A 26,507-nucleotide genomic window follows, 5' to 3' on the forward strand; every position below is an offset into this window, starting at 1 on the left:
GAGAATGCATTCTGTTAGGCTCTCCAAAATAATGAAACAAGTAAACATTATCATTCATTGTAGAAGTTGTCCTCTGTTATAAGTGTATTGTGGTGCACTGGAGAGCTTTTGTCATTTTTGTATTTATTCAATCTAACAACAGTGTAGGACAATGCACAAGCTTTCTTGATATGATATATTTTGCATTGTTCAATATGCAGATATATATATATTTTTTAAATATGGAATAGCGCATACTGAAAAGAAAAACAAAACCTAGTGCATGCATGCTCCCCGTGTGTATGCTGTCTTTGGAAACATTGGCAGTGATATTTTGCTTTGTCTAGACATGATATGTGAGGTTAAATGTAGCTAACAACTAGCAGTGACTTGTTGGACTGCTTCTTCCTGTTACTTATAAAAAATATTTCCATTAAGTCCTTATTATTTTTTTGTGAGAGAACAATGAATTATAGTAATGAGATTTTCCTCTCTATGTTCGTTTGTTTTTCATTGTGGTGTAATATTTACTATCCATACTAGGACAAACATTTACTCGAATTAGTCTGGGTATATAAACTGCACATGGTGTTTCTCTTCATACGGTCAAGTGACAGAAAATGCAGATTTTCTCAGACTTGCAAAAGAGACCAAAAACAAAATATTTTTGGTTATTTGTTAATGCAGCCATAACATGCTCAAAATCATAAATGTATTGCCATCAAAGATACACATTGCATTTTCTCCCCAACTATTTTTGTGAAATATTTCTTTGACAATGAATGCATTCATACATCTTGTGTTTATCAATTTTCTAGGAATACCAGAAAGTTGTTGCTGTTGTTTGTGTTGTTTATCTTTTAAGTAATCATTATTCTGCTTTTCTTTATTCCTTTCATTACATGTCTTTATACAGATTGATTCCAGTATGGAAGCGCCTGTACAAGCATCTCAATAGGCTCCTGGACCGCTCCACTCATTCGAAAGGGGTGCCCAGCTTCAGCAGGGAAAATAATCAACTCATCCAGCTACTGTGCTGTGTGCAAACGAAGCTCCACCATCTCGGCTACAGCGTGCCGCTCCACCTCCATGACAAATGGACTTCACAGACTAGCAGAGCATACATGAAAGGTGCGACAAATCCTTGACTGTGTGAAATCAGGCTGTAAACTTCATTGGCCTCGTTTGCATATTATTTTCTTTTATGTATGATTGCATTTTTTTTTTCAACATTATGAACATATGCATACTTCAATACATGATTTATTAAGAGAAAGTACATAGTATGTGCCTTCATAAATGCATATGACAGCACATACAAATCAATACATTTTTAGAACATTATTTTATTATCATATTGTGAATTGTATCTCAATGGCCCGAATTCACAAAGGTGGTACAATTGAAACCATGGTTTAAACCATGGACAATTAGTATCAACGAAATGACTGATTTCGTGACGAAATAGGCCATGCGACACTTGGCGCTCCATACAAATTGTCCATGGTTTAAACCATGGTTTCAATTGTACCACCTTCGTGAATTCGGGCCAGAGAGTTTAGCGAGTTCAGATTGTTTTCACTATGAATTTCTCAACCCAGTTTACAGGTAGTGCAGTGGTATGTACAGTGTAGCTCGCCACTTGGCGGCACGTGTGTTTCATGAGGTGTTCAACAGGGATTCAATGGGGTGACCTTTTCACACCAGTATTTTGCACTGAATCATTGGGATTTACGTGTGTCAGAGAAGGATTGCCTTTTCTCAAAAGTTCAAGTGTTTTATCGATGATACAGCAGTGAGTTGATCAAAGAGACTTATCAGACCAAAGAAACTGAATGAAGCGCACATACTGACATTTTCCCAGCCTGCAAGGGATGTATTAGTTTTACACCTCTTACCTCTGAATACATCAGATTATGCTTATTAAGCTATCACACCTCTCCGCACCCTGTTGAACGGGCACATGAGGCAATGCATGGTACTGACCCCCATTCATCATTTACTGCAATCAATGATATGCAGGTTTCCCTAGTAACTCTGCAGGAGGCTCGATGAACACCATAATATCTCTTACTGTAAAAGTGTGACATTTTTCTGCATTTTGAACAACATGAAACTAGTACGAAAATAAAAGCGTGTTTTCAATTTTTCTGCTTGTTATATTTATGCAATGCTATGCCATACATTGACTCCGTGGAATAAAAAGCACACAGAGTCATCTTACCCCAGTCGAGTGCGAAAAATTGTTCCTGCAAAAATTTCCACTTAAAAGTATGTCCTGACAAGAGAATATGTTAGATATTTACACCTACAGGAGACAAGTAACAGATATTCAATTATTTATTGTTTTAGCAGTAGCCATGAAAAAAAAAAATCATTTGCATTCATTTTTTATCATGGCTTTACTAGAACATAATGATTGGTTCTTATTTATGTCAATGAAGGGCACTTTTTCAATCAGTTGCAAAAACACACACACAGAAAAAGAAAAAAACAACTTGATGCAAAATGATAAAAATTCATTTATTTGAATAGATATATGCAGTGAACCAGCACTGGCTGTTGGGGGGAACTTGGTAGTCAAGTGGGGTTTATATGACGCCTGTCTAGTAATCAAGGGATCATTGGTTTGAGTATGTATACCCATGATTTTTTTTGAATATTATGTCAACTCCAGAATCATTGAAAAATTGGTGATTATTTACATTAATGGAGGGCTATTTGTCCATCAGTTGCAACAAAATATGTAACACACATTCGAGCATCTCCCTGACTGGCTCTAAAGAACCTTCTTGATTGCGACGTGCTAACGTTGGCAGCAGTGTGTTTGTAGCAGTAGGATTCATCGCGGTAGTGTCATGGAGAATAGTGGGAAATACTGCACACAAAATGTGTGGTGAATATAATGCTCAAGAAGCTTAGGTCATTCCGCTCCCTTGTCAAGGTCAGCTTGGATCATCTGAGGGACATCTGCAGGTGCTGGGAATGTTCCTTTTCTCCCGTGTGACTTGCCTCGCCAGAGTGGTGCCTGTTTGCCCCTGTAAACAACCACTTCCACGTGTGGAGTCTCCCTGGCTAATGACCCATCATGCCCGTAGTGCAGACACACCCTTATTTATGAACCCTTACCCCTAAATTGGACTAAACTCTGCCAAGTTCTCCCCTTTTTTCGTCGTTAACAGTAATGACACAATACCCCTTTGGGCTCATTTTAATCATCATTAGGGCGTCATGTTAAGAGTGTTTTTTGATTGAGAATGACGGATATAATGACATTCATGTTGTGTCAGCAAAGATAAACCTTGATTAGGTACTTCTCCACAAACCTACATTTATGTGCTGACAAGAAATTATAGCAAAAAATGCTGAAGAAGCATAAAAACGCGATTGGTGAACACAATGCATGCATGCTTTAATTCCCTTGTAGCGCTAAACCAGTAGATTAAGGCTGACAGAGATTAATTAGTGGTTTGACAGGGATAATCGTTGTTTCTCGGCTTCCAGAAAAGAGCATTATCAACCCAGCTGCAATGGCTGCCTACTCATCATCCGCTTATATGGCTCACTATAATTTGCAGTAATATTTTTTTTTTCACTTGTGGCTTTCCATGGTGCACACTGGAACCAAATGCCTTGAATGTTTTTATAATTATGGCAATCTTTACAGTAATTTGTGTATTCATATTTTGTTTGCACATAATCTTTATTGCAGTATAATCTTTATGATTATACTCTCTTATTATGCACCTAGATATTTTGAAAGAATCCAATGCAGGAGCCTAAATTAGTCTTTTATTCCAGGATGACTGACTTTACAGCTTAGACATTTGTCAAGCAGCATCCTACTAGGAATGTGGAATATTTTGTGGTGTGCACATTTTCACAAATTTCTCTGATGGAAAGTGGAATACTTTGCGATGTGGAAATGGTCACAAATTTCTCGCTCTATTGAAATATAACAAAAATGGAGCACACAAGGATATCTTTTTAGGCATCAAATAAATTCTGTACAGAGATGCTTTCAACTATAAAATCATTAACAAACGCAATTCACACAACTTGGCCTGGTGAGAAAACTAAATGATGAGAAAATGTCCACTTTTAGAATTTTAGAATGGGAATTCTCATAAGAGCCAATTAAAGTAACAGACATGGAATGTAAGATACAAGTTGATGTATTTGAACATCAACTGAATGGCTTTGCATGAACAAATAATTCTATTTAATATTTAACACCGCTGGTTGTTTAAACACACTGTCATATGATAGCCGGGAATCTCCACCAGTTTCAGGAAAAGGAAGCAAAGCTTTATTAGGATCTGCTCAGAAAGAAGAAGAAGAAGGGATCTGTCAGTTGTTGTATATCCGGATAATTCCCATCCCAATCGGCGTTCGAGATTTCCCCCCTGTGCTCAGGTTTCACGCCGACTTCCATACTTGAATCAAGATCTGAGAGAGTTGTGCATCGTATTGGCAAACTCCCCTCAGTATTTGACATTAATTTTGGAGATTAGCTGACAATGATCCATTTGAGATGGGGATGGTTATCTCATCTGCCTCTATCATCCTCCAAGCACTGATGTCAAGATACTCCTGTTTTCTTTTCGTTTGTTTCAAACGTTTTTCCCAGGCCCTTGCTCAGTAATATCCTATCGTTTTCCTGCCGTAAAATTAGTGCATTAGGGTAGTTGAACTTCATTTCCTTCTTAATCACCCCCCCCTCGCCTCTCGTGCATCCCCATTGAAATGTGTCTAGGAAGTAACATCAGTATTCATAAAATGTGATACAAGGCCTATTCTAGCACCCATTTTTGCCTATTATGCAGTGCATCTGATACTGTACAATCAAACATACTTTTACTGTTGACTTGCAGACAGAAAATGTTGTCCCCCCCAAAATGTAATAAAAAGCTGATAAAAGAAAAGCATTCTTAGGATAGCAATCTGTGTGAGTACCAATGGTCTGATGGCCCATCACTATTCAGATAAAAGGGCAGACATGAAAACCGAGAGAACTGCCAAAAGAGCTGAGATCAAAAAAAAAAGAAGAAATTCTGTATCTTTCAAACATCGGAAATTTGATAATTCCAAACTCCATATAGATTATGTCTTGAAGTTTGAAACTTGCTTGTTTCAAGAAGTTTGTTCCCATGGCATTTCTGATGGACTTTTTCTGTTCGAATGCCCAATCCCCTCTTAAACATTTGACGGAACTTTTACTAAACTGCAGAACTGAGTTTCTTATAACTATGTCTGTCTGGCTTTCTTACAATATTTGTAGTAAGTTATTTCATATGAGTTGGGACAAATTGTATGCCACCTAGATAGTTTTAGAGCCTAGAAACATTCAGTAATTAAATCAGACTCTCATGGTGACCAGTCACAGATCCCAACCAAGTTAACATGCTAGCCACTGGGAGTATAAATCCCATGTGAAGAGCTGTGCAATGAAAATATCCACCACATGCAGGCAAGCACTGTGATGTAATCATTTATCTGTTGTGTCTTCCTTTTCCATCTCCTCCTCCTCCTCCACCTCTTCCTCTACCTCCTTTTCCTCCTCCTTCTCCTTCTCCTCCTCCCCCTTCTCCTCCCCCTTCTCCTCCCCCTCCTCCTCCCCTCCTTTTGCTGAATTCTCCAGGCTGCGAGTGTTACATCAAAGGTCTTCCGGAAAAGGCTGTGCAATTCTGGCTCCTTGCAATATCCAACTGCCACCAGCAGAAGGCAGACACGCCCGTCCAAGACCAGCAGCAGGGCGTCGCCGCTCCCCACCCCTCCTCCACCACCGGTGCCCCCGCATCAGCAGGATCGGTTGAAGAGGGCGGGGCGGAGTCATGGAGCCAGAGGCAGAGGGGCTGGTCTCCCCTGGAGGACGGGGTCGTGGAGGCCTCCTTGCTGGGGATTCTCTACACCCACCTGGGCACTGGGAACCTCGCCGGGGCCCTGGAGCTTGTGGACTCTCTGATAACTTGCCACCAAGTCGGGAGTGTCTCTGGTGGGGGAGAGAGAAAAGGGAGGCGGCTGCCGGACCTCCCTCGCAAGGATAAGCAGGTAAAAAAAAATCACTGTTGTCACTCGTAATCCTTGTCTGCTCACCCTCCTTCTCTTCCCGCCCACACAGTGTATAAGAATTTGGTGTTTTATTTGCTGCTGCAGTGTCACGTGAAAATAGATTTTCACCTTTTGCCTCCGACAATTTTTGGAAAGATCACTTTAAAGGGTTACTGTAATTTAGGTTCATCATTTTTATAGTGTGGTAAAGATTGTTTAGTAATCAATCAATCTGTTTTTCCATTGTAATACATACCAACTGTACAAATCAAAAATAGACTGAAAGGTTTTGTTTTTTTCTAACTCCAGAGAAATGAGATTAATATACAAAATTCATGAATTTAGCTTTGCTCAAGCCCTTGATTTTTAAAGCAAAAGCTGGAATATACTACTCATGTTTATCTTCTGTTATGTATGTCATCTCCAAGTAAACTTCAGGAAGCTAGATGCTGACAGCCATGTAAAAGGAGATAAACCCTTTAACCCGGTGTAAGAACTCACTCCCCTCATTACCTGTAAACACAGAAAACCACAAAACATTACACTGATCCCACAGGGAGATTCTGTGGAAAAACATAATCAGCCATAACTTGCGAAAACTGACGCATGGAATGGATTGTTTGGAATAAGGAGTCACTGCCTCTTTACGTCAGCGCAATACTTCCCAGGTGCCGTGGAAACGGTGAGGCAGTTCATGAGAGGTTTATAATCGTCGTTCTTGTGAGGGTGAGGTCAAATCCGTTTTCCTCTGCCTCTTTCACTTAATTTCTCCCCTCTGTTTTTCTTTAGCACTTTGATGACACCATAGCTGTTCTGAGTCAGTATTCTTCATTTTTCAAGGCAAAGTGGCTGAAGCAACACATGTGCAGAACAACAAGTTGATTTTAAGATTTTTTTTTGACAGTAAATTGCTACCTTTGCAATGCAATGGGAAAAAAACAAAACAGAGCGATTGCCAGCAAAACCAGCTTACAATGCTGCAAATCTGATTTTGTGTTGCTTGAAGGTTTTGAAATTTGATTTTGTAAAAGATAAGTTTCCATGTTTCTGTGTGTATGATTGTTTGTTGTTGTTTGTTTGTTTGCTTGCTTCCTTGTCTGAGGAAGGAGGAAGGACCAGTTCATAGTTGTTTGTTCAATCACTTGTGACGTGTCATCACGATTATGCATGGTCTTGTCAACAATGATTTATAACTTGTCCTACATGATTTCCAGACACCTGTCACAAAAAAGGTAAGGAAGCCTGTCACAGGACAAACATTGTTAAGAGAAAGTTGTGATGTGGTTAAGCATCTTCTCCTTGAAAGTGCATGGTCAGATTTTCACCACACTTACCAGGGGGCCCAGAATCCACATTTTAGAGAATCCCTAAAAGTTATCTTATGTAAAACTACAGTTAGATGTGATGTACATTATGTGAGCAAATGTATTTTCAAGTTTGTTTATGGCAGATCCAGGGATGGCCCCCTTTAGGCTGGGACCAAATTTAGGGCCAGTGTTTACATTTTGATCTTCTTTTTTGAAACAATCATGTGGTCACATATTCTTCAAACTTGACAGGTATTATTGCCAGTGTGGTGTATTACGATATACGACTTTAACAGCATGCACTCTTGGAGGTCCCCCAAAGTTCCCTTGTCCGTCCCCCAAAGTTCCCTTGTCCCTCCTCCAAAGGTACACTGGAGGTCCCCCAAAGCTCCCCTGTCCCTCCTCCAAAGGTACCCTGGAGGTCCCCCAAAGCTCCCTTGTCCCTCCTCCAAAGGTACACTGAAGGTCCCTCAAAGCTCCCTTGTCCCTCCTCCAAATGTACACTGGAGGTCCCCCAAAGCTCCCCTGTTCATCCTCCAAAGGTGCACTGGAGGTCCCCCCAAACTCCCCTGTCCCTCCTCCAAAGGTATCCTGGAGGTCCCCCAAAGGGTCCCTGACCCTCCTCCAAAGGTATCCTGGAGGTCCCCCAAAGCTCCCCTGACCATCCTCCAAAAGTACCCTGGAGATCCCCCAAAGCTCCCCTGTCCCTCCTCCAAAGGTATCCTGGAGGTCCCCCAAAGGTCCCCTGTCCCTCCTCCAAAGGTACCCTGGAGGTCCCCCAAAGCTCCCCTGTCCCTCCTCCAAAGGTACCCTGGAGGTCCCCCAAAGCTCCCCTGTCCCTCCTTCAAAGGTATCCTGGAGGTCCCCTAAAGTTCCCCTGTCCCTCCTCCAAAGGTACACTGGAGGTCCCCCGAAGCTACCCTGTCCCTCCTCCAAAGGTACCCTGGAGGTCCCCCAAAGCTCCCCTGTCCCTCCTCCAAAGGTACACTGGAGCTCCTCCAAAGGTACACTGGAGGTCCCCCAAAGCTCTCCTGACAATCCTCCAAAGGTATCCTGGAGATCCCCCAGACTCCCCTGTCCCTCCTCCAAAGGTATCCTGGAGGTCCCCCAAAACTCCTCTGTCCCTCCCCTAAAGGTACCCTGGAGGTACCCCAAAGTTTGCTATGATATGTAATCCATGAATAATAGTCTGCATGAATATGTAGAAGGTGAACTTGCGATACTCAGGTTAGCACAAGACCCCCTGGTCTCTTGTATAGTTTTCTCGACTCTTATATTCAAAAACTTAATTGCAGGGTCATGGTAATTGGTCACATTTGTACTTATACTTTATCTAGTATTCTTTTGTGTATCCTTTGAAAAGTCCTAGTACATTTACGTAGAGGTTTTTATTGGGAGGAGTGTGGGGGAAGGTTTTACTTGTTGAGGGTAGGCATATATACTGAAATACTGTCACAAGCATACTGCATACTCTACCCTGCATCATAATCCTTTATATTCTTTCTGTCTCGCCTTGTCGTGTAAGCCTCACATGTCTGTGCTGACATTTTGGCCCAGTGAACCTTTTGGAACGGGATGATCTCTGCGTGGTCGTCGTGTGACGTTTGTCATACAATATGTTGTTTGTTTTCTTTGTTCATTTTTTTTTTCTGCACAGCCCATTTTCATACCTCTGCTTTGATGATCCTGTGTAGTCATCTGCTGTCATGCCAAAACCTTGGGAGATAATAATTGATCAGTCGGAGAGATTAGAACCTGTCTTTGATTATGGTAGTACCTGTAATCTGGCCTACTGACATTTAACACTCCAGGGACTGCTCCTCACAAATGGACACCAAACAAAGCACGAGGGTATCACTAATTGCCTGACTAAAATGAATGTTTTATATCTTGATGGTACTTGTGTTTTTCTTTAGATCCTTTAAACAAGACTTTCATGGGTACCTTTTTGAAATACTAACAAGTTTTTATTTGCATTTTTTAATGTAAAGTGTACAATGTGAATTGATATGAATTCAAGAATCCCATATTTCATCCCAACGTGAAAGAGATATAAATTAAAATTAATGTAATTTTGTGTAAAACACATGATATCAAGTGATATCTTTTTTTCCCCTTTTCTCATGAATAATTCATGTGGGTGATGGAATTTACTATCAGGTTACCGTAGCAACAGGAGGAATTAAGGTCGAGAGATGAGATTAGAAGAGGAGAAAAGAGACCAAACACCGTCATCACTTGAGCATTGTAGACATGCTGCAAGAATGCATTTCTGTCGAAGAAATTGCAAGTTGCGATTGTCAGATTTCAAACTCACTAATGCATGGTTGTTGAATTGTGTGCGCATTAGACTCTGTCAAACATATCTTGGGTGTGGGTGTGTGGGTCCTGACTTAATGCGGGGATTAGAATGTAATCCGTGGCAGTCTACAATTTCTTGGAATGCTTTTTGTCTTTCCCCAAGTTTGTTTCAGAAATTGTGTTTTAAATCTGGCAGTGATGTATCCTTTCTTGGTTTTTAAATGTCATGAGTGTGTTTTTGGATTTGATGTAACATTCAGAGCACTGTTTGAGTTGATTATGACTTATGAATAAAAAAACAACAACTAATGATTGTTTGTTTTGCAGACACTTCATGTTGCTAATCACCATCCATGTTAAATATTCTTCTGTAATAGAAATTAGCCATGTATGCACAAAATATCTTCTATCTTGTTAGTCATATTAAAGTCAACATAAGATTATAATGAGATCAGTGTTGGGTTACTGTTCTTTTCAGGACATACACTATCAGTTAATATTGCCCTTGCTGTAAAACAATATTGTCTTCAACTTTGACCCTCCTCAATATGATTTTAAGGAAACCCCAGGCAATAATAGTCAGATGTCTTCATGGCCATTTCATATTCACTTAGCAAGGCTCAAGACTCTGAAGGTTTTCAATGAGAATTGAATGAACTGTGAATAAACTTTTTGAATCCTCCGTGATGAATGATGTAATATTTTTTTCTGCCTCAGTCCCATGTTGAAAGAAGTCAATATTGTTCAGCATCAATTTACCTCTTACATTGTTATACAATGCTATGACGCTTGCCAAATCACAATTTGTGCAGAGGTCGAAAGTGCATTTGCTGCAGCATTTGGCGCAATGGGCTTGCTTCTGTTGATATTTGTCGCAAGTGTTTTGGGCAAAAACATGCGGTCTTCATTTGGAAATGGTCCCAGTTGAACCCAGTCTGCATAAAGTCTGCCGTGCTGTTTGTCACACGATGGAGGCCAAAAGTCTTTAATGCAAAGTGATGTATGACTGAGAATCAACACTCCAAGATTTGATTTTCTAGACCGTCGCTTGTGCGTATCAGTCTGAATTTGAGCTCAGGAAATACTGAAAGACAAGTTATGTGTGGACAGCTAAGTTCCCGCTGCGAGTGTTGTATTCAATCCTCGTACTTGATAGTAACCGAGACTTTCTCTTTCTCGGCGAAGATAGATATAAAGTGAAGATAGATGTTTTCCCCCATGTAATGTACCTCTCTTTATGATTTTCAAGTTTGAACAGAATGTAAAGTTTAGTAATTTGACAAGAGAAATGAACAGGAAGAAATGCAGCGGAGAAAAAGATTTGATCTCTAGAAAGCCGCACGCTAAATGTCATTGACATGACGTCAGGGTAATATTGTTATCACGTCGAGCAGAAGTAGACTGTGCAGAGAATGCTATGGAATTGCGAATATTCCAAGCCAACAAAAAAGAGCGGAGCTGACAACTAATAGGTATGCAAGTGGAAACCCAAACTTGTTAAATTGCTCCTGTTGAAATGCTGTCATCAAACTGTGCGCACAGAGATCTTAACTCAGGGACAGGCTAGACGTTTGGGGATGATGAAGCAGAAATTTGCCGGACAAAAACAAAGTCTCAAGAAGTCAAAATCAATCAGGGCTCCATCTATTGCATTGGTCATTTCATGCCTAAGTTAATGAGGGAGCTGGAGCGTAAAGTATATTTCAGGAATTGACATTTTAGATGAAGAAGGGCAATTAATATGTGCTTTTTTAAATGTCTTATTAGATTAGGTTTAATGCTGCAATGATGAATGAGGAAAGGCTGGGCTAGAGTCGTGAAATTCTTCATTAGGGTCAAAACAAGTGATTTTTTTTTAAAATTACTATTTCGTGACTACCGGTATCTGTATTAAATCTTTTCCTCTGTAAAGTGTGTGTGAAGTGGCTGTTAATGGATTGTATGTTCACCAACATTGCTGTGTCATTTCTGAATGACTGTTTCATAATGATTAGACAGAATGTATAGACTGAGACAAAGTGCATAGAATTCCCACTTGTACTGGAATGCTGACCATAGACTTTTGAATATCATCTAGATAGCAAAAGCTATGAGGATGAAAGACAGCACCAGCAGTGAATAAGTTGATGTTTATTCCAGGCTCCAGCCCAATCCAGGCACAGTCTAGATTTAATCTCTGATCTGTGGCTTTGAAACTGCAGTGCTGGTTGGAGGCTGAAATCTAATTATGAAGTTTGTCGTGTAGATGAGCACACCCATTATTTTAATGATCAGTATTAAATTGTCATGGTGATGTCGTAAAATGATCAGACGAGTTGCAGAATGTGACTTTAAATCATACCTGTTAACCACACGACCCTTTTCATAAACTGATATTAGTAAATAGTAAATGTAAAGTGTACATAGATACGTAAAGCTATGTTTGAGTTGTATCAGTCAAGTAGATTTAATCAGTTATATGTTAGTCTTCCTGCATGTTGTCATGACAACACAGTGATCATTGCAACTGATTGACAAATTGCCCTACAACGACGTAATAACACTGAATTGACCAGTGTTTTAGTAGAAAAAGCACCTCAACGGAAGAATTTCATGAATTTGAATAACACAGTGATCTTTGTCAAATTGTCTAATTTGTTCCATTCGTCAGAAATTGCCACCAGCCCCAGCCACGACAACTCCGCTGTACGTGCCTTATTTGAGCCACTCTTGCCAACAGGGGGCGGTGCAGAGTTTGGCCCGCTTCATGGCCCTGTACTTCACCAATCGGCCCCTCTACGTCTTCCCACCGTGCTCAGCTCTCCCGCTTCCTCCGCTGCACCTGCCACAGACTCTGGGTAGGTAGAAGCTGATCATCATTTGTGACAGCCCAGCTCAAAACCCTCAAAAGAGTGTGCCAAAATGAATTTTTCGGTTTTGTTTTTGTTATTTTTTGGTTTTAAACATACAAAAAGGAATATTGCTTTAAAATGATACATAACTCGTTAACCCGTTGAAGACAGGCTGATTTTGCTATAACATGCGTTTCCCATAGACACCTTCCCAAGTATACTCGGGGCTAGTCTTCACTGGGTTAAAATTGGCCTATCCTAACTCATTCAAAGAGTGATGGAAATAAGAGAGAGTTACAGTAGGAGGTGCAGTTTCATAGAAAGTGGAGAAAAGATGATTTCAAGATTACGGTCGCTCAAGAATGCTGTGCAGAAGAATCAATGAAAAATTGAAAATAAGTCCAGAAAAAATAAAAGTAATATTCAATTTTCGTTTTGTTTTAAGCTGCCAAATTTTGACAGTAGGTAAAAAAAAAAAAAGATCACTCTCTCGGGTAAGGCAAACTTTAAAGAGTCAAGTTGGTCAACCAAAATGACACATTTTGGTCCATGACAGAGAATCTTAATTTGCAACTTTTTGTGGGGTTTTGAGCTGGGCAGTCACATTTGGTGTTGCAAAAAGGTACATACATTCTGGCAACTTCTTTACTGAATCTCGTGGTGCATGCACCTTGGGGCATTGCACTTTCATTCATGATATCTGTATTTCCATACAGACCTCAACTTTTGCCTTACATCACCCCTTCTCTTCCTCCTCAAGTCCAGATGTCTTCGTTACGGAGATTCTTGAATATATCAGAACCGGTCCCACCATCGCACTCCATAAATCCCATGCTACAAGGTCTTTTGAAGACAACATTTCTACAACTTTTGTTTGTTTGTTTTTTTTTTCAAATTGATTCATTAATTGCAACTGATTGACATATTACTCTTCATCGAAGTGAATAAGTATCAATTATTCAATGTTTTAGTAATGACCATGATAAAAAAAAATCACGGGCATACACTTGGGTTGGATTCTCACATTTCTTTTTTCTTTTCTTTTTTCAATGAGAACTGGTAAGATAGTGCAACAAATTGAGTCACATACATTTATGAGTACATTTGAAATTTTTATTACACATGTTATCCAATTTTTGCTGCTAATGTTATGTATTGAAGACATTTACATAACTGGTATCGTACTTGGATATTATATATCTGGTTATCTTCTAGTGTATCCGTGTCATTCCTCAAGTAGCAGTTAGGAATCTGTACTAGTAACCATACATGTGTTTGAAAAAAAAAAATACTTAACACTTTTTTTTTGGTAGCAAAGGGAAGGAAGAGAAGCAAAACTGAATTTATAAACATAAAGATAAGTAACATGGTTACAAATGAATCCAGTAGATCAAGTCCACTGGAATGAAAGAACAAACAAACAGACATTATAGATTCAGTTATGATAGTCTGTGACTGGTTGCCAGTACATGAAACTCCTTCGCCAGTTGTTTGAAGTTGACAAGAGAGCGCTTTCAGTCAAGGGCAGTTCCGTCAGCGATTGTTTCAAGCAAACCCCTCACGCCGTCGAGTCAGCCTTCACCTGTTTGGACTAATCCTGTGCCTCAGCTAGTGACGACATTGCGTTGCCATGGCAACTTGTGAGTCTTTCAATTTTTGGTGCCGAAGTGTTCCTTCTGATCATCAGCCATTTGGGAAGTCCAAAAAAATGTGATTGTAGCATTTTTCATGTACACAGTCATCTGTTCCTATTCCATGACAGCCTATTTTCCTATAGAGTATTTACTTCTCCTTCTTTTTTTTTTTTTTGGGGGGGGGGAGGGGTATGTGACTATTCTGTTGTTGTTGTTTAATCAGTAGTTTTTAATACATCAAATGTATTTTGCATTCTAGCATGTGTGTTTTCCATCACAAAAGAGTGGACTTCCATTCTAGTATAATGCTGATTTCAACCTATTTCATCTTTGAAAAGTTAGTCTACAGTCTACTTACACTTACAATGTATTACATTTAAACACATTGATACATTTGTTTTCCTTGGTGTGTTGACAATTGAAATGTTAAAACTGCTGGACAAAAATAAAAAAACACAAAACAAACAAATGGAGACTGTCTATGATACTGTATTTACAATCTAGAAATGACATACAATGTATAAGGGAAACTGACTTAAAAATTCAGTTCTATGTTATAAAGTTTACTAGTAATTGACCAAGTAATGATGAAAACAAATTGTTGCCAGAAAGTTAAGTATTATAATTGCTTAATATACAGTAAAGCCATTTTAGTTTGGCTGCATGATCTAATGCATACTTCATACTACATTCATTTAATTTCTCTTACATGTGCAATTTTTCATCAGTTCTTAGTATTGTGTACTTATTGATCTTCTGACAGTCTTCTTTATTAAATGCAAAGTTTATTCACCATTTGTTTAGGATTGGTGTTGCTCAACATGCCTTCTCTACTTCTGCACGTAGGAAAAAACAAAATAAAACATGGAGACAGAAAGAAAAAAAAAGATAAAAGAAATGTTTAGTCGTTAAACAAGTGTTTTGTCAAACGCACTTTACCGTTATCAGATTAGCGCAGTAACATGTGCCGTCTGCAGACGGAAAACTTTCGGCTGCCAGTGTTTTGTGATGGCAAACAAAGCTCCACCTGACCGAAATTCAAAGTCATTGCGTATTCATTTGGGCGGCACTTGTCAGCCAGGTGACTGGATGTTACTGATAAACATGCGAATTTCCCACAAAATAAGAAGAAAAAAACAAGCGAAAAGGAATACAATACAAGAAAGCAGACGAGGAGAGACATTAAGATTCAGGATAGACAGTCGCTTACATCCCGTTTAGCAGAGGTCGGTTGACGGACTGGCGCAGCTGTGAGGGGCAGTCAGCGCCTGCCAACCTCGCACTTCTTGTTTACTTGACACTTGCGAGCTGCTGCGAGCATTCGCACATATACCTTGTGTAATGATGATGATGTAGTTGCCAACGAGTCTCTCTCTCCCCCTCCCCCTCTCTCCTCTTCCTCTCCATCTCTCTCTCTCTCTTTTTGATGTCTCTCTCTCTCTCTCTCGATCTATCTCTCACATGTCCCCATTGTGGTCGCACTCTTCGACCGCAACATTAAAAGACGAGAGTCCAGACACACGGTCCCTACCTGTGGTTTGTGTGGTGACTGTGTCATACTGACCTTGGGCTGAGCAAAACACCCAGCCTTTTTGGAGATCATCCATATAAATTTATTTATTGCATTCATGTTGAAGTTCATGCTGAGATTCAACCCATGAATAAAAGAAACAATGGTCAACTTAAATCTATGCAGTCAGTATGGTGTTTATATATCTCAAGTAAATGATATCAAGTTTTTGTGATGCAAAGTTTTCTATTCTACAAACATCTTTTTGTGACAGAAATCATGGAGGATCTTGCTACATAAATGTATTTGGCTGGCCATTATTTATTTGTGCATATTGTTCTTTACTCTACTGTGTGTGAGTGTTTGCAAAGTCCATTCTCGAAAGTCATGACTAAGATGAACTTGAAATAATACTTGAAATTGAAATTGCACAAATCTTCCTGAGTGCATTTAATGCACTATTATAACAAAGGATGAGATCTTATCCATTGTACCTGCATGGCCTGCCATTAGATAGAAAAGACAAATCTATCCCAGAATTTGGAAACATGGAGCTTGTATTGCAAACAAGAACTTATGAATGTTGCCAATAATAATGGAATACTTCACCTTGAAAAGAAATATAGCAGGCAATTTTATTGTTCAGTTGTTGAGGTTTGATGTTATTCTTTTCTTTAGAGACAGAACAATACTTGCAACTGATTGACAAATGTCCCTACATCGACGTAAATAAGCACTGAATTGATCAGTGTTTTAGTAGTAGCCATGATAAAAAAAATCATGGACGTACATACACTGATCAATTCAGTGCTTATTTACGTCGATGTAGGGCAATTTGTCAATCAGTTGCAATGAAAACACCTCGACGTAAGAATTTCATGAATTTGAAGAACAATACTTGTAGTTATCCCAACGAGCCACGCATAATACAAATAAGATAATAATGTTATCACCTGACAAATGTTCTTCAATGTGAATTCAATCACTTGCAAATTTTCTCCAAGTTGGGAAGTATTGCACAATCAAAACTAGAAAAGTACTGTCTCATAGAGCACAGACCTCTACCAAGCAACCCATTTCCACCCATATATGATAGAAATGACCTTATTTCCCAGTGATATAGAATCCTTTCTAGTGTCTCTACTTTCGAGCACAAACTCGGTGTGGGTATGCGCACCTCAGGTACACTCAGCTGGAATTTTTTCATGTGTTGGCCCTATTTCCCAATAAAAAAAAACCTTTAAAAATTCAGATAAAATCCTGGATCCAGACAGTAATCCAGATCACTACCAAAATTCAATCATCTTTCCCTGAAAATTTCATCCAAATCTGTTCATAACTTTATTGAATTATTTGGCAAACTGACAAACAAGCAAACAAACAGACAGACAGATAAACAAACCAACGCTGACAGATAAACAAACCAACGCTGACAGAAACATAATCTCCGTGGGGGAGGTAATAAAGAGCATAATGCAGTATGCATTTGCCCTTCATATAACTGAATATGTGCATGTACAATGTATGAGATCATGCATTTTTTATTGACAAATCCGTAATCTAAATATCACAGTACATTCATAGCATGATTGATGCACAATCAGTTATTAATAGTTCCGTTTCTTTTCCAAAAGTAGAATGATGATCTATTCTGAAGCTTGGAATTGATTGCCCGTGGGCAGCGTATTGAAATAAATGCCACTATCCAGGTCGCACCTTGACATATTTGGTGTGGTTTTTTTTATCACCTGCCAGAGAATGAATATCTGTGACATCACCTTTAAAATTCCAGGATAGAGGTTAATTTCAGTTGCCATGATGTTAATTAATTAGATGACAAAGATCGCGGTGCAACAAGAGTTAGGGAGAACCTTGACATTTGTCACTTTTGATTGTGAGCGGATACCAAACTTATGGCATCGGTGGTCTACAGGAAAAGATCAAAGAGTCAGAAATGTGGTCCGTTTTACAGATTTGATCTTTTCAATTCAATTGATTTCATTCCATTCAATTGGTTTAATTCATTTAAAAACAAACAGGTAAGCCATTAAACAAAGCACGCATCTCACATATGATTTTGTTTTAGCAATTAATACCACTGACATTAAAATCTCATAAAACAAAACTAGAGAAAAACACCATTAAGAATGAAAGGCTACCTTGGCATGCTGCTTGCTATGTTCACATACTCTGAAGATCACGTCTGAAATGAAGATGAGTATAGGAGCCTTCAGAGTATGTACAAGTATGTGCTGTGTAGAGTGTACATTGGGCAGGTTTAAATGTGCTACAGTTGGCTTTGTCAGATTAATTACATGATTTTGGATTGATAAGCCTAGATACAATGTTTCTTCATATGATATGCTTCAGTTGGTTGTAGGTTTGTCAAAAAAGGTAACAAATTAATTTCAATCAAATTTGAATATCAGTTCTCCAGAAAAATTGATATTGAGTAATGGTACACCTACTCAGAGTGTACATTTATGTATAAATGCATCAACAGAGTTCTTCCTTGTACAAAGTTTCAGTTTGCAGTTTTGTCAAAAAAGTAACACATGAATTCCAAGTGATTGATTGTAAGTCTTTAATTAATACCAGACCTTGAACATGCTTTGTGCTATTGTATTCCCCCCATACCTCCCTTCATCGAAGATTCTGTAATTTGTAATGGACGGAAGCAATCCCCTCTCTCGCAGACTGGAATTCCTACCAAGTGCGCTGTTCGAACTTGGTCTCGTGCCAGCCGAAACTGTCAATTCACCGTGCGCCCAGTGCCCTGCAGGAAATGCCTGCTAATTCGAGCAATTACCACCCCCATTGTTCGGGCACCATCCAGTAAACAGCTGAGATAGGGTGAAAGAAGAAAAAAGGGAGGGCAAAAAAGGTCAAGGAACCCTATTAAGAGCACGTGATTATGAAGAACGTCTTTGCGAGGTATCCAGGCTGGTACTCATTATCTACACAGAGCATAGAGGCACATACAGTGGCACATGGAACCACTTAATACACTACAAGTTTGGTTTTAAATCAAATGCTGGAACTCCTAACCCTTGTTCATTGCTATTAAAACTAGTTGCATTGTACACAAAAATAGTCTGCTTTAATAAAACGTCATCAAATACTTCCGAAATCTTTTGTGATTTTTATCCTAACATTTTGCAGTGTGACAGATGGTAATTCATGATTATTGAAATATTTTGATGGGGTCTCAAAAATTCCTTTGCCTGAAATGGATGGATTATCTTGAAAGGATACATTGGACGTGAGGGTTCTTTTTTCTTTTCTTTTTTTTTTTTGGGGGGGGGGGGAGGGGGGCTTGACATAATTTGCTGATATCATTGTGAAAAGCAGTTTACTGCACTGTGTTACATGTGACATATTGTGAGAGGTCACTTAATTTAGGCCTACTATGTATAACATTTGGCATTTCAATATGAAATGCATTTTAAAATGCATTATTATTGTGATATATTTCTTGTGAGATACTGCCTTTGCCATTTTCAGTGCTCTACTCCTCTACATGATTGGGAGACAAAATAATGCATTTGTGTTGTATGTGCCCTCACAAGCCCCAATGTACGCTCTCGGATGCGGTCCTCTTTTGTTTTTGTTTTCAACAACATGGCCGCCCTGTTGACATCTTCTTCTTCCTGGGTATCATGTGTCGGATGTTGAGGCACTCCGAAGAGCGGGGCACAAAACTTGAAAACTCGCGTCTAGTTCGTCGTCCTCCAGCTGACGAGCGTGCGCGGTAAAACATGCAAACTTCCGCAGCGCGACTTTTGCCCCACATCTGTCAGCACTGTGGAAGCCTTGTCTGTGTCATCTACAATATATGTTCGCTGTGGATGCATGCAAGGTTTAAAGGAAGGTGTTAATGTCATTTGAGGATAAGATTGGGACATGGGATGTACAGATATGTCGATGCTGGGATTGAGTATGGTAGCGAGAGAAGTTCAGGGGGAATGATAAGGCAGGCACGGTGTCATGCGCGCCGTGATGTGCATTCAATGACATTCAAGTTGGCTTATCACAGCCCTCAGCATACTGCATTTATTTCTAACTGTGCTGACAGCCGAACAGCGTTAGTTTCTGGGTACCACTGTTTGCATGACCTTACCCTGCTGCAAGATGAGATGAACAGGGAATGTTGACGTCCTCTACTTTTCTTTATTTCTGAGTACAGGTTATATGTTCTGGAATAGCTGCATGTTATTATTAAAAGACTGGTCCTGAGTATTCTTGGGCTGGGGTGAATGGAAAATGCATGTTATACATAGTATATAGGAAAATTAGTCCATCTTCAATGGGTTAAAAGAGAGATTTGGTTGTAGTACTGTTACTGTATGACAGGAGAGAGATGTAGTGGCAAAAGCAAAAGGGGAGGGGTAGAGAGTCACAGAAATTTGAATAGAATTGCATATATCCAGAGATGAAGGATATACAATTAGATAATTTGATATGTAAGATACAAGTGTATTTAATATATAGACAGGTACAACTGGTAAATGGACATGTATCCATATACATTGTATTCCTGTCATTTTGCTGTGACTTGTTAAGATCTGTAAAAGCAAGCTACCCATTGCCTAATTCTGTAATGCTCAAGAATACCCGCAACTCTAATGTGAGGAAAGACAAAGGAATTGGTGGAAAAACAATGAAAGGGGACCAATCTGTGTGTACAAACATGTTTGTTTGACCATGTGTATTTTTCTTATGAGTGCACATTTCTAGCATAGGAAAGTTACAACCTATGTTTAGTAAGGAGCAGTGTTGTTCTTTTTATGCCTCCGCCACGAAGTGGTGCCGGAGGCATTATGTTTTCGGGTTGTCCATCCGTCCGTCCGTACGTCCGTACGTCCGTCCGCTTTCGTTTACGCGATAACTTGAGTAATATTTACTGAAATTTTACTAAACTTGGTCCAAGTATGAAGTATGATGGGGCAACGATTTGATTAGATTTTGGGTGAAATCGGCTAAAGGTCAAAGGTCAAGGTCAAATCATGAAATTGTATCCGTTTACGCGATAACTCAAGACTGTATGGAGCAAATTTTACCAAACTTTGTTGGAGGATGATGTATGATGGGACAATTACTTGATTAGTTTTTCAGTGAAATCAGACAGAGGTCAAAGGTCAAAGATCAAGGTCAAATCCTAAAATTTATCTGTTTACGTGATAACTCAAAACTGGATGAAGCAGCTTTCATCAAACTTGGTCCAAGGATGATGTATGATGGGACAATTAGTTGAGTAGATTCTAGTGACATTGACAAGAGGTCAAAGGTCAAAAGGTCAAGGTCAAATGCTAAAAAATGTTGCTATTTCCCCCATATCTATGCAATGCCCGCAGTTATTTTCTTCAAACTTAGTGTAGACATGAACTACTGCGCAAAGATTCTCCAGAGAGAGTTTCAAGTCATAAGGTCAAAGGTTAGGTGAAAATGTTGCAATATCACTTTTCTCGCAAATGGTTCAATGTATCTTCATGGAACTTGGTACATATGCATGTACTGACTGGCAGGGATTATCTAGGGAATTTAGGGGTCATGGGTCAATAGTCAGGGGGTCAAAGGTCAAGGTCAACTCCTCAAAATGTTACTATTTCCCTCATATACTAGTATATGCAATGATTGCATTATTAGTTTTAAAATTTAATATATGTACATGTATTACTTAATGGAGATTCCCTTGGAAATTTCTAGCCAGAAGGTCAAAGGTCAAAGGTTAAGGGTCAAAGGTCAGGTTTAAATGAAAAAAAAAAGATATATTTTGTACTGTAATTACACTCTTTCTTCATACCTTGAAAATTATACTCAATGCATAAACTTATGATAATGTCGGTCAGAAATCAAGTAAAAATTTTCAATTCCCCAAATATGTGTACCTGCACTCTTTAATAGACAATTATAGCAAACCCAGTTCATGGAAAGTGAACATTCAAGATATTTCTGACAAACCTGTTATTTCGATATTTTGCCAGTTACATGTATTTGAAACTGTCATCACACATTGTGAAGACATTGTACTATACACCTATTGGGAGAATCATGCATTATGGTGGAGGCATCAGTCGCCGTAGCGACATTTCTAGTTTTAGATTTTAGATTTAGTATCTTGTTTGTTTGTTTGTGTGTATGTTAGAAACCCAAGAAAGACGGCTGGACATTGGTCAGGAGGAAGTGAACCGGGCGGTCAGGCAGCAGGAACTCTCGGAGAAGTGGACAGTGGAGACTGCCCTGAACCTCTTCCTGGTGTCCGGCCTGGTCCCTGAGGCGGTCTGGCTGGCACACCAACTAGGGGACTGGAAGAGTGCGTTCACCTTGGCTGTGGTCTACTCATCACAGGTCAAAGGTCAACTCATGGAAGAGGCAGAAAGGTGATCATTTGAGGCCACAACAGAATATGAATTTTACTGTAGATTTTCAGATGATTTTAACTGTCAGGCAAATATTATATACAACATATAAGTAAGAAAAAATTACCTTGCTTTGACTGCATGAATGCAACAAATTGAGGGGGTACATATGATGATATTCTCTGTAAAAAGTGTATGGTGAGCTTCCGTGAATTTACACATTACAAAAATAAAACCACCCTGTCAAAGTTGTGACTGTTCTTCGTATGTGATTTCAAAATGAGATGTTAAACTTCCTTCAGATATTTCCTGGTAAAAAAGAAAATGAGCTTTTTGCTCCCTCTCAACCTTCTTCCTTCTTGAAAGCAAAGGTTCACTTTGTAACCACATTTAATGTTGGCAGCACAGCCTCTGGACTTTGGGTGCTTGTCTGAACATGGGTAGTGATAGTATTGTCGTGGAGAAAAGCAACAATGTATGAATAATATTTCCCCTCTGTTTTTTCCAGCTTAATTTTGTGCATATATGATGTACTGCAATTTTCAGCATCTTTCTGTCCATACCAACACACTGAAAGAAAAATAGAAAAAAAAAGAACAAGAAGAGATTTTGGTGAAAGGCTTACGAAAATCTGACTGATTTCATATCTGTTATGAAAACAAGCTGTTCCAAATTGTCTGTTCTAAATGCATTTTTTGAATGCAATGTTTTCATTCCCTATAGGAGCCTGGATGAGTGCCTCACCCTCCCTCCCAGCCTCTCTCCCACCACCCTCCTCAGGGAGGGGCTAAACTCCATCCTCCAGACCCCCATCCTTGACCCCCACAACGGTGCCCAGGATGGGAAGAAGGTCCAGCGGGCGGGGTCCTTCTCTGGTGTGAAGCGGTCCGGGTCCTTCTCCGGGGTCAAGAGGACTGGCTCCTTCTCCGAGAGCCCAAGGAGGGGGTCCAGCAGCAGCGGGGGGCTCCTGGAGGCTCCTGCCACACCCCTGAGAAAGAGCTCCTCTGTCTGTGAGTGTGGCATCAAGGCAATGATAATGACAATAGCATCACAACCAAAAATAGATAATATTGTAAAGCACTTCATATTGTCGTTTCCTTTAAAGCACATTGATATAGAATAGAAAGGTGGAAGTGAGATATAGAATATGATTACCAACATTGTGGTATTCTCATCTTTTTTCAGTCATGATGCTAAATGGCATGAGTATATTGAATCATATGGCATTATTGCCCTCCTGCTTTAATAGCGTATGATGTCAGAGTGATATCATAGCTCTGAGCACAGTGGTAGCAGTGCAGTGAGCTTTAGGCTCATGGAGTACTAAAGTGTGATGTCATAGGCATTCACTGCCATGGAAACTGTTTCTAAACAACCTCACTTGGCCCAAGTGTTTATGTACCCACCTGGTTCCAGCCCAGTCTATGTTGTAACACAATAGACTGTGACATCATCACTTCAAGACTCTATAGTAGACATTTTTAGGATGAAGATTTCTCTGAATGACAATTATGATACCATTTCAGGATGTTGTGAAGATGGTACAACAACTTAAATTAACATTATCACAATCACAAATTTGTTGAATTGAAACAATACATTAGGCCGTGAGCTGTCACTATAAACAGCAAGCTTGTGATTTGATAATGAAAATCTTGGATAAATACTGCACTTGTACTATATAAAAATTTGGAGGGTGTGCAAATGTGGTCTCCTTCTTCCAAACACTTACAGAGCTATCAATTCGTCGCTGAATCCACGAACCGGCACAACCGGCCAAAATCGAGTTAATTTTCGATTTTGAGATTTTTGCATATTATGATAGTATATACTGAGTTCTACAACCTGACAATTTTTTGAACCTCAATCTCAAGTAATTACGTAATAATAACGACTATGCCACTTCGTGAAAACTCCGACTAGTCGGTCTGGATTTTCACGAAGTGGCACTATAGCGTGCGTACACGCCGGATGTCATCAAAAATCACTGATCTGTCAAACGTCCTCGTACGCGCTCGTCCAAAATGGCTGCGCCCAGAGCAGCGGAAACCAGACAGATGAAATCGGTAAAGTTACATATCGCTCTGTATTGATAGTTAAATTATTCGAATTTGTCACCTTATTGAATGTAGATTTGTGAATAAGGAATTAGAATATCCAAAGAGTGTAAATATGTACTCTAACAGGTCACAATGACTTAGTTTGGCTCTGTCCTAGCTTCGTGCTCTACGTTTGCAGTCCCACAGCTATTATTCGGTGTAAGTGAAGAATAGGGAAAGCGGTTCGAACTAGAGTCAAATGAACTCGTCTCACATTTGTATCGAATTTGTAACGCACTAAATGGTGATATATTGTATAATTTTATTGTTGCCTGTAATACGAGCTCAAGTATGTAATGCTACGGCCTACTTCTTCCCAGGTAAATTAGCTCTCTTACTCACTCTGAATCTTCCAGGAATTATCTATCCCGCACAGTTCTTCTAGATCTAATGTAGATAGTTAACTGTGTTACAGTGTTAAATTATTGATAGTGATCTTGAATGCCTTTACCTGTCCAGGTTACTGTGATGTTATGTCGCTGATTACCCTTGAAGTCTCAATGGGGGAAAAATGATTTAAAGCTACTTATGCTAAAATCTAAATGAGAAAGGTCTTCCTCTAAATTGGGGGCGAGGCGTTACGAACAACAATAAGGTTTGATAATGTTGTCGTGAATATCATACACGTGTACCAGCAAATTTGATTTGGATAGACAGCAAGCAAAAACATATTTGTTACGCAAGGTTAATGCTCAGCACCTGAATTCATAAATTGTTATATCATGCTATAGGCCTAAATGTAAACATTATAAACATGTACCTGGCAAGTAATTTTGCCTTAGTTTGTGATATTTGCTTGTTTTGATCTTCTACAATCGATGGTTCTTTGAAACACAGTGGGTTTTTTTTTTTTTTTGGGGGGGGGGGGGGGAGGCATGAAGGATTCAGAGCTGTGCAAATTGTAAAAATCGACCATAGTGATGTTCTCAAACTTCAGATTCTAATAAGCCATATAATGTAGACCTGAAAAGGAGGTGGGGAAGGGGGCAGTGTGATGTTTTGGAAATTTGTGGCTCATATTGATGATCTTACAGAATTGTAAGTAGTGATGGATTTTCATGTAACTGACATCTTGCATTCATCTTCCATTCCAAACAGATATTGAGGCATTTGTGTGGACAACGCAACAACTTGCAGACTGGACTTAAATGAGTGATGTTCTTCGATGATGGGCTGCTTTACAAAATTGTACTCCAAACTGCATTCCTGTAGATTTCTACCATCATCACAAGCTTGAACAAGAACCGTAAGTTAAATTACTATCTGACAAGGATTTAGACAGACCAGTGTGTAATACTAGTACACAGTGCAGGCATACGACTAATAATTTGACTTTTCACATATCGTACTGAAATGATTATGTATCTTACTCTTTTTTTTTAAAATTACAACTGTATTTGTAGTTTTGATGGACGTGAAGCACTGACATAACATGGGATCCGACATTTTGACATCTAATTACCTGCAGTCATGCTGCATTTTGGTATAAAGGCAATGCTGTCTCTCAATCTGATCTTGATATGGTACTGGTATGCATTTCTTCAGTGTCATGTATCTTTCACTTCTGTTTTAATTGTAGTTGTGTGTGTTTTTTATGTTTGCTGTGTGTTTTTTTTTTTGGGGGGGGGGGAGGGACAATGGAGATGGGGAATGAGCAGCTCTCTGTACTGATATGCGATACCATCAGCTCTGCAAAAGTCAATGGCACATACGGTATGACAAATACTTGGCAAAGACAATGAAAATGAAAGGTCTCAATATAAATTCAAAGCTTCATTAATATTAATGTTGTTGGTTTTTTTTTACTTTGTACACTCAGAAGTCAAATGTTGTAATAGTCTGAGACTTTACTTACATGGTGTTGACTATGTCACTGATTTTCACTTGTGATGTTCTGCTTTCTTTATTCTTTGTCTTATTCTTTACTTCAGTTCTGCCCCTGATTCTAGTCAACAATGTATTCATTCACCATTCAAAGGTTACATTGTGCACTGAGCTAAAGGTGAGCAAGATATAAACAGCAATCAGTGCAGCACCTACTCATGTAGTATTGGGTTTTATTTTGTCATAGATATTGCTCAGAAAATCCAGTGCCAATGGACAATTAGGAGTTATCCTAGTATAGTCTTGTTATGTACATTATCACATTGATTAAAACTTATAATTCAACAGAATTGCATTAGCACTTTTGAGCAAAACATTACCAAAGTGTTGATATGAAAGGAACATTATATGATTATTTTCTCAGGCAAATCAATATAGTTTTACAGATGTGGAAAATTGATTAAGTAGTATGTTATGACTGTTGTCTCAAATGTCATCATTCCCCTCTGCAATATAGAAGTAACATTGTCGTGAAAAACAATTGTTCATCTTTGCATATAGGGAGAGAAGCTGATGACAACTGTCTACTGGATATGTCGAAGTGGAGAAAGC

The 26,507-nt window shown here is 39.2% G+C and overlaps 1 protein-coding gene across 1 annotated transcript in view; it reads left to right on the forward strand.

Moving 5' to 3' along the window:
• The first annotated feature begins 881 nt into the window (after window positions 1-881).
• LOC139709165 (uncharacterized) overlaps window positions 882-26,507 on the forward strand; it is a 71,097-nt gene continuing 45,471 nt past the window's right edge. Inside the window, exons 1-6 of the mRNA XM_071621120.1 lie at window positions 882-1,110; window positions 5,621-6,030; window positions 12,289-12,475; window positions 21,759-21,993; window positions 22,696-22,863; window positions 22,924-22,982. Coding sequence (XP_071477221.1) covers window positions 882-1,110; window positions 5,621-6,030; window positions 12,289-12,475; window positions 21,759-21,993; window positions 22,696-22,863; window positions 22,924-22,982 — 1,288 coding nt within the window. The remainder of the gene's footprint in view (window positions 1,111-5,620; window positions 6,031-12,288; window positions 12,476-21,758; window positions 21,994-22,695; window positions 22,864-22,923; window positions 22,983-26,507) is intronic.

This window comes from Diadema antillarum, unplaced genomic scaffold, assembly GCF_040938485.1.
Source record: "Diadema antillarum isolate AM-2024a unplaced genomic scaffold, OU_Dant_1.0 seq00001411_RagTag, whole genome shotgun sequence".
NCBI lineage: Eukaryota > Metazoa > Echinodermata > Echinoidea > Diadematoida > Diadematidae > Diadema > Diadema antillarum.